Source organism: Medicago sativa, chromosome 6 (genome assembly GCF_051527215.1).
Source record: "Medicago sativa cultivar Bolivia chromosome 6, Bolivia_mono, whole genome shotgun sequence".
Taxonomy (NCBI): Eukaryota; Viridiplantae; Streptophyta; class Magnoliopsida; order Fabales; family Fabaceae; genus Medicago; species Medicago sativa.
Window position 1 is genome coordinate 20,035,067 of NC_140754.1, and position 14,624 is coordinate 20,049,690.

At 35.8% G+C, this 14,624-nt stretch overlaps 2 protein-coding genes across 2 annotated transcripts; both read left to right on the forward strand.

The window, feature by feature from the left end:
* The first annotated feature begins 403 nt into the window (after positions 1-403).
* LOC146913550 (uncharacterized) lies at positions 404-1,232 on the forward strand. Its single transcript, XM_085720035.1, has 3 exons — positions 404-596; positions 709-761; positions 901-1,232. Exons 1-3 carry the CDS (start codon positions 479-481, stop codon positions 1,048-1,050), a joined length of 321 nt encoding a protein of 106 aa, XP_085576161.1. The 5' UTR covers positions 404-478; the 3' UTR covers positions 1,051-1,232.
* Positions 1,233-6,229: 4,997 nt separating this feature from the next.
* Positions 6,230-7,102, forward strand: LOC146913551 (uncharacterized). The gene has a single exon (XM_085720948.1). The coding sequence runs from the start codon at positions 6,230-6,232 to the stop codon at positions 7,100-7,102; it is 873 nt and encodes a 290-aa protein (XP_085577074.1).
* Positions 7,103-14,624: the final 7,522 nt, after the last annotated feature.

Sequence of the window (14,624 nt, forward strand, 5' to 3'; positions counted from 1 at the left end):
TGGAATTAAATAAATTTACGGAAAACATTTTCAAAAAACTTGGGTTAAGTTGTCAGGTAGCCAAAATCGTAAACCAGAATATTTGTGAAAGATCTCCCAATCTTAACCACGGTTCTTCTTATGTTTTTGACATTAACAATATGTGTCAACTCCCTTCTATCAATGTAAACATGCGAAACTTGAGATTTTTCTAATCTAATTATGCACTAATATTTTGTTAAATAGAAATGAAATTATGATTAATCATGTCGACAAGGCACATCTAGATAAGCTTAAAAGTTGATCAGGCAAATGCAATCAATTCAATAATTAAGAACCATATATTGTTTCACACAGAAATTCCAAAAATGTTCAAGATGATGTTGACTTAAAGGACTAATATTACTATACATTTTATAAACAAACAAATTTTGCTGTTTTATGAGACTTCTATAAAGCATTGTATTCACACGGTTTCTCCTATCATCACTATATCCCTATGCTCTTATCTACCTTTTCTTGTTTATTCAACATGTTCAACAAATTTCACCTGCGCTTCCTCTTTTTCTTTATGGTTTTCTCATGTGTTCTTCTTGCATCTTCTTCTCTCCAAACAAGTATGCATAGAAAAAATTTAAATTATTAACCGTAAATGGAATCACTCCATATCCTTATTATTATTATTTTTTAGTACTTAAATACTCTAATAATTATATTAATTTTTTGCAGGAAATTTTTTCGCAAAGGATGAAAAATCATCAGTTCAAACTACACTAGTTCAGGTAAGTTGAAACCAATACGAATATTTAAGATAATTGTAGTTATTTAATATTTCTAATTTCAAAGTTCCTCTATATAAGTAAATTCTAATGACTTAATTAAATTAAGGGTCGAACATAATATAGCTTTTGTCAATAATAGGAAAGTGTTATTGGATTTAGTAATGGAGAAGATTTGTTGAATAAAAGAGAAAAGTTCTTGGTAAAGGAAAGGATGAATTTGGAAATAGAAGACTATCCAGGGACAGGAGCAAACAACCACCATGATCCTAAGGCACCAGGAAGAGTTTGAGTGATGCATAATTTTATTATGATTTTTTAGAAAATTATTTTGTACATGTGTCATGTGGGATATAATTATACATTATTGGTGCTATAGACTATAGTATGTTTTCATCCACATTTATTAATGGGTGATATTAGTTTGTATGTAGATTGTAAAAAATTATTGTAATTGAAGATAAAGGTTGTCTATTTCTTATTTTTTTTATGATGGTTTAGTGTATAGATTTTAAGACAGACATTTTTTATTTATTATTTTTAATTAGTTTGGATTTTCGTATACAAACCTAAGAATGAAGATTTCACTTAAGAAAAAAAAAAGAATTACAGTCTTCGTTTTGTGGAAAAAAATTGAGATTAAAATTTTGTCCTCTTATTTTAGATTTACACTTTGTTTTTTTTTGGTAAAGTAGTCTTGTTAATTTACACTCCTTTTACGTTGGATATAAATAAGTATCAGAGCATAACATTTTAATATATTTTCATGAGCTGTTTTTTAGGATTTGGTTTATATGCGTTGACAATGGGTCAAAGAGTGTTTTTATAGTGTTTCAGATCCAACAAAATCGTGCCACAATCTTTTGAATTGCGCCACAATTTGCACTCCTACATCAATACAATATTCGACCTGATCCAAAATTGTGCCAAGATTTCTCCAATCGTGTCGCAATTTTCCAGAAACAACAACACCCATTTTTTTAGAATCATCAAATTGTGCCACGATTTTTCTAGGAGAACAAACATCAGATTTTGAGTCAAAACTCAACACTCATATAAACATTCGATTCTCGCATGAATTGCATCCGCAAGAATTTGTGAATCTCAAGCTACCTCAACAAATGGGTCAAATAGTGCTTTTATAGTGTTTCTGATCCAGGAAAACTGTGCCACAATTTCCTCGATTGCGCCACAATTTGCACTCCTACACCAGTACAATACTCAACCTAATCCAAAATCTTGCCACGATTTCTCAAATGGTAATACAATTTTTCAGAAACAGCAACACCCATTTTTTCAGAATCACCAAATCGTGCCACGATTTTTCTAGGAGCACTAACATCAGATTTTGAGTTAAAACTCAACACTCATAAACCTTCGGTTCTTGCATGAATTGCATCTATAAGAATTTGTGAACCTCTTAGAAACGGCACACTTGATACCCCCATTGCCTGAATTAAGTTCATGAAAGTTAGCAATGCAATGACTTATCCCTCATGCAATTGCATCTTCGGTTGTATCCAACCAGTCCAAGCCTTCATAAACTCGCCTTCCTTACTACGAATGTAGCCTTCATAACCCGTTCTGCCATAATTTTGAAAGATACTAGCATCCACGTAGCACCAGAAGTCACATTTTATTAGTGTTTGTTTGTTCCTGTCACAATTGTTTGTTGTTATAACATTCTGAGTCACGTTCTGCACTATATTCCATTTGGCAAGCAATATTTGCGCATCTTTAACAATCTGTCATGCGCTTAACAACTTATGATTCCAAATAAAATCACTTCAGTTCATCCAAATTCCTCATATAATCATCAACACTCGACTAAAAATGCTCTCTAGGTCACACACACAAACAACCAATAGAATTTTTCCCACCAAATCAGACCAAGCCAACCGAGACTGTAGATTTGCAGCCAACCCTGCACATATATGGAAATGAAAACAGAATTTCCAATATGATTCAACATAAGTTTCACATGCCCCACAATGTAATCGCAAGAAGGTATCCTCCAATGGAATCGGAAGAGAGCCGAAAGAAACATCAAAGAAATGGTAGCAGCTGCCATAAACCACACCGAAGTCCACTCAACAGAAGGAGGGAGGCCCCCCCATCTCTGTTCATGACGAGGACTTACCAAAAGGGAGACCCAACTCTTACCTCCCGTTGGTGATAAGAGCCTTCATCGCCCACCACAAGAGAGTTTGGAAGTGCCTCTTGCAAAGTCATGTACTTCACTCTCTTCCAAACCATAGGGTTCTTTGAGAAAGACTTGTTGCCATACAACAATGAGGAACTCTCGAGTTTTGATGGATCCACGACCAAACCTGTGGGGATCTCGAAAGTACACATTACATTTGGAGAAGGAGATGGCCACCGAACAGTCAAAAGCCACATTCCAGTGATTGATGCGCCTTTCCCATTCAATTGTACAATAGTCCAAACCACACTCCCCACCTTGGTAGTTGTGTCGTTAACAATCCAGTTGAAGATGCGGTACCATAAACGTGAAGGCAGTCGTAAAGATCTGCGGGGACATCCAGACGGCAACAAACAGTTGCTTAATGGTTCTAGTAGGACCAAAGGAATTGGGTCTGAGAGTACACGGTGTTGGTCTATATGGCCAATAAGGACGCGCACTAGAGGGGGGTGAATAACGATTTAAAAAAGTTGCGGAGTTTTGACGAAAGCGTTTTGAAAAGATAATGATTTATTGGAAATATGCTTTAAACAATCACAAACTATGACAAATTGTTAAGACTATGCACTAATAAGATTTACAAGAGAATTGAGAGATTCACAAGCTAAATCTTATTTCAATCAAAACCAATTCTATTAGAAAATATAACAAGCTAAAACGAAAAACACAATGTATATGCAATTGATGAATTGCTAAGAATTGAAACGAATTGATCCAAGTAAAATAGTGAAAACCTAATTCAAGGAATTAGGCCAATTTTAACCATAAAGAACTTAGATCAAAATCAATTTATATCCTATTAATTAATCAATTTAAGCACATACAATTATCAAAATTAAAAAGGATGAGGAAGAGAAAATGACACTGAGATTTTTATAGTAGTTCACCCTTTTGTCCTCGCTTCGGGCAACGTTTACTCTTCTTGGTGAAAAACGCCTCCACCAAGGACTTCCACTGATAGTAGCAATGTTGAATTACAAATATGATTACAAGAGTTGCTTGAAACTATCCTAGTTCTTCAAACCCTATGTAACTTCAAATACCCTTTGAATTTGGTGCTTCTTGATGTCTCCGAATCCTCAATCACCCGTGCAACCCTTCAAGCTCTTCACTCAAGCTCTTCGACGCTACGTCCAACAATTGGATCCCCTTGAATACAAGAACAATTAGAAAGAACCCCCAAGACCTTTGGAGGTGGAATGAGATTATTCACTTCACTTTAGAACCTTGATTAAGTCCAGTCAATTTCCTTGAAATAACCAACTTACAATCCCAATATCACCCTAGCAAATCTTATGACTCAAAGAACAAAGTGATTCTAAGAAAAAAATGTTTAATCTTGAAGAATGTATGAACAATGAGTTTTGGAGACCTAGAGAGAATAGATTCAAATGATTCAATAATTTGGGTGTTATGAGGAATTGAGTATATATAGAATAGGGTGGCATGTGCAAAATATCAGCCAAAGATAACATAGTGAATCAATTCACTAAATATGCGAGTCAATTCAGACAGCAACAAGACAAGCCAGATGAACTATGATGATTGATACGATTCAGACTAATTTTGAATCGATTCAAAGTACCATGATGAAGATTGAAATGATTCATAATATATTGAATTGATTCAGTACAAGTCAGAAAGTTTTCATGATACGATTCAGACAAGTTTGATTTGATTCAAAAGTGAAACGATTCAAAATATCGTGAAACGATTCACACAAAGTCAGAGACTTTGTGTGATACGATTCAAGCAATAGTGAATCAATTCAGAGGTGCAGAAAATGAATATTGATATTATGAATGAAGTTTATTTGGGCTATAAGCTAACCATAACATAAGGAATCACACGGTACTAAGAGACACATATTACTTGGGTACTTTAACATAATCTAAGCCAAACTAATAAAGGAAAAAATGCTAAGTAAAACCCATCAGTCATTTGAACATCATCAAAACAACCTAAGACTACATCATCAAAATAATCTATGTCAAGGCAGGCTTCACGCGGGACCGAGCTTGGCGAGCATCAACTCCTGGAGAGATGATTATAGACAAACTCGATGTTAAAAGAGAAACAAACCACCTGCAGGAAGCAAAGGAAAATATTGATTATGGGGAACAACCTGTGGTGGTCGAAGCTGCTCCCCCCCCCCCCCAAAAAAAAAAACACGACAACATGGTGATACGAGGGTTCAACATCAGCTAATGGAGGTACTTGCACTTGGGTTCTGGTTCCTATTTCCTCTATAGGTATGGTTACTACTACTCAGAGGGTTCTAGTTCATTATGACTCTACAACAATTGTGACTACTACTCAGATGACTCTGGTTACTATTGCATCTTCATCAATGGCTTCTACTACTCAGATGGTACCGATTACTATTGCATCTTTAACAATGGCTACTACTACTCAGACGGTCGCTCCTGACCCCAGTCCGTCTTTGTCGTCCAACTCATTTAGTTTTCCCCTTCATAATGTTTTTGATCATATTTATCCTGGAGAGTTGTGCCATTCTAGCCTGGTGTTGGAGGTTGCTTCGCCTATAGCGAAAAATGACGTGCATATTGAGGAAATGGAGCGGTTGCATCAGACATCGTGAGAGGTGGTCGAGAACACCACGGTTTATGATGCTACTGCCACGCTTTCTGATGATGTGGAACATGACCATTCAAAATTGTGGGAGCTGGTGAAGAGTCCCAAGATTTCCTATGCGAATGTGACACGTTCATCCCTTGTTGAGTACGATGACATGCATGAGATATCTGTTGAATTGTTACCCATTCATACTAATCACATTGTTGAACACGATGACGTGCAATCTAGTTCTCCTAGAGGCCCCCTATTTGTTCGTACCATTGATGATTCAATGGTGGCACTAGATGTCATGAGGAGGTCCCATGATGGGGTTGTGGTTTTCAAGCAAGCTACGACCCATATTGGTTTAGCGCAGACATCACAAATAGAAGTTCATAGTAATCCGAGAATTCAGCAAGACATGGAGTTATGGCGCCGTATTCTAGATTATGAGAAAAAGTCAGCTGAAATGCCATTCATCCTAGTTTTAACAAGGAAACAGAAGCAACACCTGAAGAAGACCATTGTGGATAAGCCGTACAAAACCCGTTCTACGGGTGATAATTCTTCAACCGATCAATGATAGTTTTGTATTGGAATGTCCGCAGCTTTGGTAACTTAGTCACAAAAATTGCCTTAAATTTTTTTTTATTTGTCTCATAAGCCTATGATTATTTTTTTGGCTGAACCTATGATTAATTTTATGCAAGTTAATTCTTGGTATTGGCACGGTATTGGGATCACAAAAAGTTGTACTAACAATAGAGGTAACCTGTTGCTGAATTTGTGGGCTCTTTGGGGAAATGATGTGAATCCAATTGTTATTTTTGTTTCGGCTCAGAGTTTTGCTCTAGATATTTCCTGTCAGCAGTCGCCTGTTTATATTGCGGCGGTTTATGCGAACACGTCCTATTTAAATCGTCGGCAGCTGTGTACTCATTTACAAGGTTGTTTTCAGGGCCCTTGGTTATTTGATGGAGATTTTAATGCAGTTATGGGAGCTCACGAAAAGAGGGGCCGTCAGCCTCCCCCTTTTGTTTCTTGTTTGGATTTTGTGAACTGGACAAATGCAAATCTGTTAATTCATCTACCTACTACAGGATCTTTGTACAGTTGGCATAATGGTAGATTTGGTGCGGAGAATGTCGCTTTTCGTCTGGACAGGTCAGTATATAATGAGGAGTGGCTTAATTTATGGTGCCACACGAATTGTTGTACTGTTGTCCGTCATCAGTCAGATCACCACCTGCTTTTACTGTCTGTAGATGCGTCCATGGTGAGACATGCGGTGCCATTTAAATTTTTTAAATCTTGGAATACTGATGACGATTGTCGTAGATTGGTTATGGAATCTTGGTTGAAAAATGTTCGAGGTGCTGGTATAGTCTGGTTACAGGTTAAATTGCAAAATATGAAGCAGGTTTTCAAGAAGTGGAACCGTACAGTTTTTGGTGATGTGGACAGGCAGGTCCGCTTGGCTTTGGATGAAGTTGCTTGGATACAACAATTGATTGATTCAGAAGTTTTCTCAGATGATCTTTATGCTCAGGATCTTGCGGCTTAGTTAGTTTTGACAAAGACATTGAACTGTCAAGATCAACTTTGGAAGGAAAAAGCAAGAAACCAAAGTTTTATTCATGGGGATCAGAATACTTTTATTTTCACCGAGTGGCCAAGATTAAAGCGGCTTCCAAGAATATTACTCTTTTATATGATGTGGATACAATTATTAGTGAACTAGAGGCCATTGAAATTCATGTTCTTAATTACTTCCAGTACATTTTTAGTGTTTACAACGATTGCATTGCTAATGATTTGGTAGCTCGCACTATTCCTTCTCTAGTGATGGAAGACGAGAATCAGCTACTTACGCGCCTTCCTTTATGTGATGAGATCAAGACCGCTGTGTTTAATCTTAAGTGTTGGAGTAAGCCCTAATAGCCAATCTATATTGATTGGGTTTGACTTTGTATCATGATATTGATATAAATATATATATATATTGTGAAAATATAAATTATAAGGCGTTTCTATATTGATTTTGTTTTGTTTCAAAATAATAAAGTCCCTAGAATAGTTAGTCCGTTTAATGGAACATTAAGTATAACTTAATTGTGAGACCCCGTTAAACATAAGGAAACTATTCTAAAAGTATCCGTAGTCAAGCTTTATTGAGAAGTGGGATATCATTAAAGTATAGAGACTATTTTGTGGGTAGACTGATGATCACATCTCACAGATCATGGATAAAGAGTTATCAATTCTTCACATAGATATAAATATTAGGAGTAATATTTATATTGGATTGACCCACCGTGAGAATACTACATAGTAAGTTATGCAATTGTCATAAGATATACTCACAATGATTGTAGACCAAGATTTTCGGGTGTCAAGCCATTGATTGGACTTGAACCTTCAATCTACCGGACTTGCTCGATTTTATTCTTGGGAAGGGAAAAAGAGATTGAAAAACCCTTTTTGGATCCGGGGGTCGGTTACGATTCGGGAAGGTGTTAGGCACCCGCGTCGTTCACGGTACTCCGTGAGAACCTCTTTCTAACTTTATTTTTATTTGAAAATTTTGTTACTTAAAGCTAAATGAAAGAATGGAGGGAGAAGAAGTAAGAAAATTGCTATTTTTATTTGATTGATTTGAAAGGAATAAAGCTTCTGCCTACGTACCCTTAAAAGGGATCAAAACCACCGTAGTTCACTTTCAAAAAATATTTTTGTGGGTTAGGTTGATTTTAATTATTTTTGAAAATGATTTTTAGAAGGGGATTGAGGGGCCTCAAGGCTCTAGAAATAAAATAGAAGTGAGGTTGTTTCATTTTATTTAAGAAATTTGGTCTAAGTTTAATTAAGATTCATTTAGGAATTTGATTAAGAAAATAAGAAAGGAAAACAACTTGGATTTGAATCCAAGGTTTATTAAGAAAATAATTTGACTTTTTCTTATTTGATTTTTTTTTGAGACGAAAATGATTTTTCTAACTAACGGAAAGCTAGCATAATGACGTGAAACATAAAGCGAGTGTAAAGCGGTAAATAAAGTGATAGTGTCGGTGCAAGTGTCGGTGCTTGTGTTACCTACGTTATTACAAAAAATTCCTAGATACATTCTATGGCCTCTTTGCCAAGCTACAAACCAATGGTAAAAAATATACATCCATTTTCTAGTTATACACACTAAATGTCATGGAATTTAAACCAATTAAAATACTAAAGTAAAATACGAAATGCAAGAAAATAAGCACATATGCTAAACAAAGCAAGACTAAATGAAGTATGCATATAATGATTTTTCCTAAGGAAAATAAAACCAAAAATCATGCGATAGAAATTAAACATAGATGAAAATGCATGATATGAGAAAATGACTTTTGAATTAAGATGCAAGAACATATAACTAAAGTTAAACAAAATACATGATAAACGATGCATGATATAAAAAAATGGTTTTGAATTAAAATGTACGAAAAGCATAACGAAAATTTAAACAAATCATATGATCATGTAGCGTGCAATATAAAAAAATACTTTGAACAAAGAGACAAATGCATGAAGTCATGGTTAAAAATTAAAAAAAATGATTGAATTAAAAATGCATGAAACAATATTATATGAGTTAAAAAAGGATTAAAGTATTTTTTTCAAAAAAAAGAAATGCATGAGGCATAGTGCAAAAATATATGAGTTTAAAAGACATAGTTTTAAATTTTAAAAGAAGGACTAAAATGCAAATAAAGCAAAAAAGAAGGGATTAAAATGGAAATAAAGCAAATTGGCTCAGCCTGGATTAATTTGGACCGTCTGATGAATCAGAGGGTCCAGATTAAATAACCAGCAAATTCATCATAGCCACAAGATAAGAATTGAAAGGTTAAAAACGTGGGAGCATGGGATTAAAAAGAGTTGGTGCACATTGGATTAAAAGAGGATATAAAACAAAGTTGCAGGTTTTTTGCTCACATTACTTTCACGTATATCTTTCTACCAAATAAACAAGCTCTCTTCTCTCTCACTAAAACAAACAGCCGCCCCCATACTTTTCTTCTCCGTCGAATTTGTAGATTCCGGCGCGGTGGCCGGTGGTGGCACCACCGCGTCGGAACTCAAAACTTCACCGTTTTTAAAACAAACATCATTTTCTATATTCCTTTTCTTCCCTCATTCCAAATATCAACTCAAAAATTTCAGCAAACTAACACAAAATTATAGATCTAACTTTCAAAATCAAACGAAAATGGAGAACGAAATTACCTCTGGTTTTTAATCGGAGAAATCAAAAGAGCGATGGACAACTTCTAGATCCGAGCTGCTCAACGTTGTCACGGATCAGAAATGGTGGAGTTTCCGTTTCCTCTTGGATTCGAGTTCAGCTTCTTCATTTTTGTTCCATCAAGCTTGAACGGCGCGGCTATGGATCTTTCTCCCTATTTCTGTTCGTGTTTAAACTTGCAATTGTGTACAATACGAATTCCTCTTCTCCTTCTATGTACTTCCGTCGCTCCGGTTCTAGTCGTATGATTTGCGTTATTGTTGTAGTGAACAAAAGAAAGGAAACAGTGATGATTTTATTATGATTTTTGAAACGAAGAGTGGTGCTATTGTGTTAATTGATTCGGTTCACTCAAGGAAGTAATGGTGAGGAAATGGTTCTTTGTTTGTGGTTATGAGATTGTATGTGTGTTGGATTTAGAAATTGGTTGCTGGGTTTTGATGAATGTTCATCATCGCGTTCTTGAGGAAGTTTCGAGAAGAAAATGGGGTTTGATCTTGTTTGTGTGGCTGCCGAAAAAAAATGTGTTAGTCTCTAGGTTTCAGTGCAGCCCCCTTTCATCAATGATTGGGGGTCTATATATAGGGACCAACTAGGTTAAATGGAATGAATGGACAAAGACAAGACTGCCCTTAATGAAACTTGGAGAGAAAGAAAATGCTTTGGATGCTTTTTGGACAAGTGATATGAGGCCACATGGACACAAGGACACAAACTATGACTTAAAATATAAATTGGAATAAACATTAAAAAGAAAAGGAAAAAAACTTAGAAAGAAAAAACAATTGGTCACTCACGTGACCTTTTCTTAGAAAAGATTAAAATAATAAAAAAGAAATAAATGAAAACAAAAGTAAAATAATAAAAAATAATAAGTAAAAATAACAAAAATTAAAACTATCCAATTTTTTAACTAAACGAGCCCTTTCAAAATAACTACCTGCCGAAAATTTTGTCTGAGATGACGAAATTATTCGGCGTTAAAAGTACGCATAAAAATGGGTAAAAACAGAGAAAAGTGGTCAAAATTTGGGGTATGACAGATGCCCCTATTTAAGTTTCTTCGTCACGAAGATTTAAAAGATGAAATTTTTAAATCAACGGGTCGAAGTGACTTAAATATTAAGTACCCCAATTTTGACCCGTTAAAATGCTAAGGATGCAATGATTATGAATATAGCTGATATGAATGCTTTGTGATGCAAGTATGAATGCAAAGGTGACGAAAATAAATGGACTGGGGAACAAACTGATAAGTATCACTGGGGAGGAAAGACTGTCTATTACCTTTAAATTGGTAAAGACGACATCACAAGAAAGATAAACACATGTCTATTACCTTTAGTATTAGTAAAGACGACATTACGAGAAACATAAACACATGTCTGTTACCTTTAGAATTGGTAAAGACGACATCTCAAGAAAGAAAAACACATGTCTATTACCTTTAGGATTGGTAAAGACGGCATTACAAGAAAGATAAACACATGTCTATTACCTTTAGTATTAGTAAAGACGACATCACAAGAAAGATAAACACATGTCTATTACCTTTAGAATTGGTAAATACGACGTTACAAGGAGAAAAGACATATGTCTGTTACCTTTAGAATTGGTAAAGACAAACAGAGCAAGAAAGAAATCAGTCAATTACCATGAATTAGGTAAAGACAAACAATATACGATGGAAATTAGTCTATTACCGTGAATTAGGTAAAGACCTGTCTATTACCGTGAATTAGGTAAAAACAATGCATGAAGGAAAACAGTCGATTACCGAGAATTAGACAATGACAATGCAAGAAAGAAATTAGTCAATTACCGTGAATTGGGTAAAAGACTTGTCTGTTACCGTGAATTAGGTAAAGACAATGTAGCAAGAAGGAAATTAGTCAATTACCGTGAATTGGGTAAAAGACCCGTCTATTACCGTGAATTAGGTAAAGACAATGCAAGAAAGAAATTAGTCAATTACCGTGAATTGGGTAAAAGACCTGTCTATTACCGTGAATTAGGTAAAGACAAACATAGCAAGAAGGAAATTAGTCAATTACCGTGAATTGGGTAAAAGACCTGTCTATTACCGTGAATTAGGTAAAGACAAACAATGTAAGAAAGAAAATAGTCAATTACCGTGAATTAGGTAAAAGACCTGTCTATTACCGTGAATTAGGTAAAGACAAACAAGAAAGAAATTAGTCAATTACCGTGAATTAGGTAAAAGACCTGTCTGTTACCGTGAATTAGGTAAAGACAATGCAAGAAAGAAATTAGTCAATTACCGTGAATTAGGTAAAAGACCTGTCTGTTACCGTGAATTAGGTAAAGACAAACATGCAAGAAGGAAATTAGTCAATTACCGTGAATTAGGTAAAAGACCTGTCTATTACCGTGAATTAGGTAAAGACAAACGAAGCAAGATAGAAAACACATGTCTATTACCTTTAGAATTGGTAAAGACGAACACAAAGCTTGAACAAACATTGGGTAATTAAAAACTTTTGGTAAAGATGAAAATTTGGTGGAACCTGCCCTTTGAAATGAATTTAATTGGTGGTGAACTTTGAATCAAACATATTGGGGATGACACTTTTTATGAGATACAATTGAAATAAGACACTGGGTGATAATGCGACCATGTATAAATGATATTTGAATGCATGCTATGTATGCATGAATGAATGAATATGCGTGAGACTCATATGACAATATAATGGTAAGACTGTTGAGACAAGATTGGCAGGTCCAAAAAGGAAGTGGCCCGGCATCACATTACAAACACTCGGTAATCTTCATTGGAGATAACATCACTGGAGATGAATCAAAACATTGTCAGGGGTAAAGCCCTTCAAACCACTGATGGGGTAAAAGTCCATAATCATCTACTGAAAGGGGGAAGAGCCCAATAACCAATTACTGAAAGGAGAATGCCCTATAATCAAACCACTTGAAGGGAGAAACAACCCAACAATCAAACCGCTGAAGGGATAATGCCCCAGAATCAAACCACTTAAAGGGGAGAAACGCCCCCTACTCAAACCATTTGAAGGGAGAAACAACCCAATGATCAAACCACTGAAGGGGTAACAACCTATTAAACATACCACCGAAGAGGTAAAAACTCCTTAATCAGGCCACTGAAAAGGTAACAACCCATTAAACATACCGCTGAAGAGGTAACAAACTATTAATCATACGAACTGAAGGGATAACAACTCATTAATCAAACCGCTTGAAGGGGTAACAACCCATTAATCAAACCATAAGCAAAGACGCCATTAGTTAAACCACAGACAGAAGTCGTCATTCATCAAACCATAGGCAGAAGTCGCCATTCATCAAATCCACAGCGAAAGACGCCACCAATTTATCCACAAGCAGCAAAAAATGTCATTAATCAAACCACGGGCAACAGGCGCCATTAATCAAACCACCGGCGAAATTCGCCATTTCTCGGGATAAAACGCATCAATCAGAGTCTGGAAGAAGTCGCCATTTGTAACTCAACACCAAGTGCATTCTTTCCATTTGATCCACTTGAACTGTGATGCCTCTGTCTTTGTTTTTTTTTTTCTTCATGTTTTGTATTGTTTTTTTTTTGAATCCCTAATTTTTGCCTGGACCGCCCTTTCGGGTTTTCAATCCACCGGGAATATATTTTTTTGTTTGCCCCTAATTTTTGCCTGGACCGCCCTTTCGGGTTTTCAATCCACCGGGATGCTCATTTTTGGCTTAAGCCGCCCTTTCGGGTTTTCGACTTAGCGAGCACCTTCTTCTTTTTTTTTTTTGTATTATTTTTTTGACAGAGGTCATCTCACAAATTTTGGTCATGCTTACCTTGCAGAGTTTAACTGTCCTTGAGACGAATGTTGATGTATGTTTCTACTACTCATAAGTTCAAAGAAGATGTACCTGTTGTTTATGCTTTTTAAAAGACAATTAAAAAAGTTTTAAATTTTTGCTCTGAGTATTCACATCAAAAATAGAAGAAAATTATGCAAACAGAATAATTGAGAATTTCAAATAAATGGGCACAGGCTCAAATTAGATGTAGAAGAGTGGTGTCCTGCCAAAGGCGTGGCTCCACAGATTTTAAAAGTTTTGGAAAATGGTAATTATATGGAAAAGGTGCATTGAACACAATAACCGCTATGCTCTCTAACAACTTTGAATTCCACTGTTCCGAGTCTTTGACCTGCAGATGCTTTATATCGGGAGTCTTTTGACAATTAAAATGCCCCAGATGAATCATACTTGATATGATGAAGATGCCTTGCCGTAAGTCGGAAATCTTTTGACGACTGGAATGCCCCTAGTGAGTCATGTTCGACCAGATGCAGTTACTTTGTCATAATCCTTAACTTTTGCATAGGTCGCCCTTGCGGGTTTCAACCTATCAGGATAAACACATTTTTCTTTTTTTTCATGTCTCTAACTTTTGCATGGACCGCCCTTTCAGGTTTTCAGTCCATCGAGACGCTCTTTTTTGCCTAAGCCGCCTTTTCAGGTTTGCGACTTATCGAGCTTTCTTGTTTCATTTTTTTTTTTTACAAGTCTCTAATTTTTGCATGGACCGCCCTTTCGGGTTTTCAATCCATCGAGATGCTCTTTTTTGCCTAAGCCGCTTTTTCAGATTTGCGACTCATCGAGCTTTTTTTTTTTTTTTTTTACAAAGTATTTCTTGACTGCATCGGTACTCACATGACATACAAGTTTTCACTATCTTTTGTAATTAGGCATTCATTGCCCCTGTAATCATATAACTTTGTAGCACAAGGTCACCTTCTTGACATTCACGGGG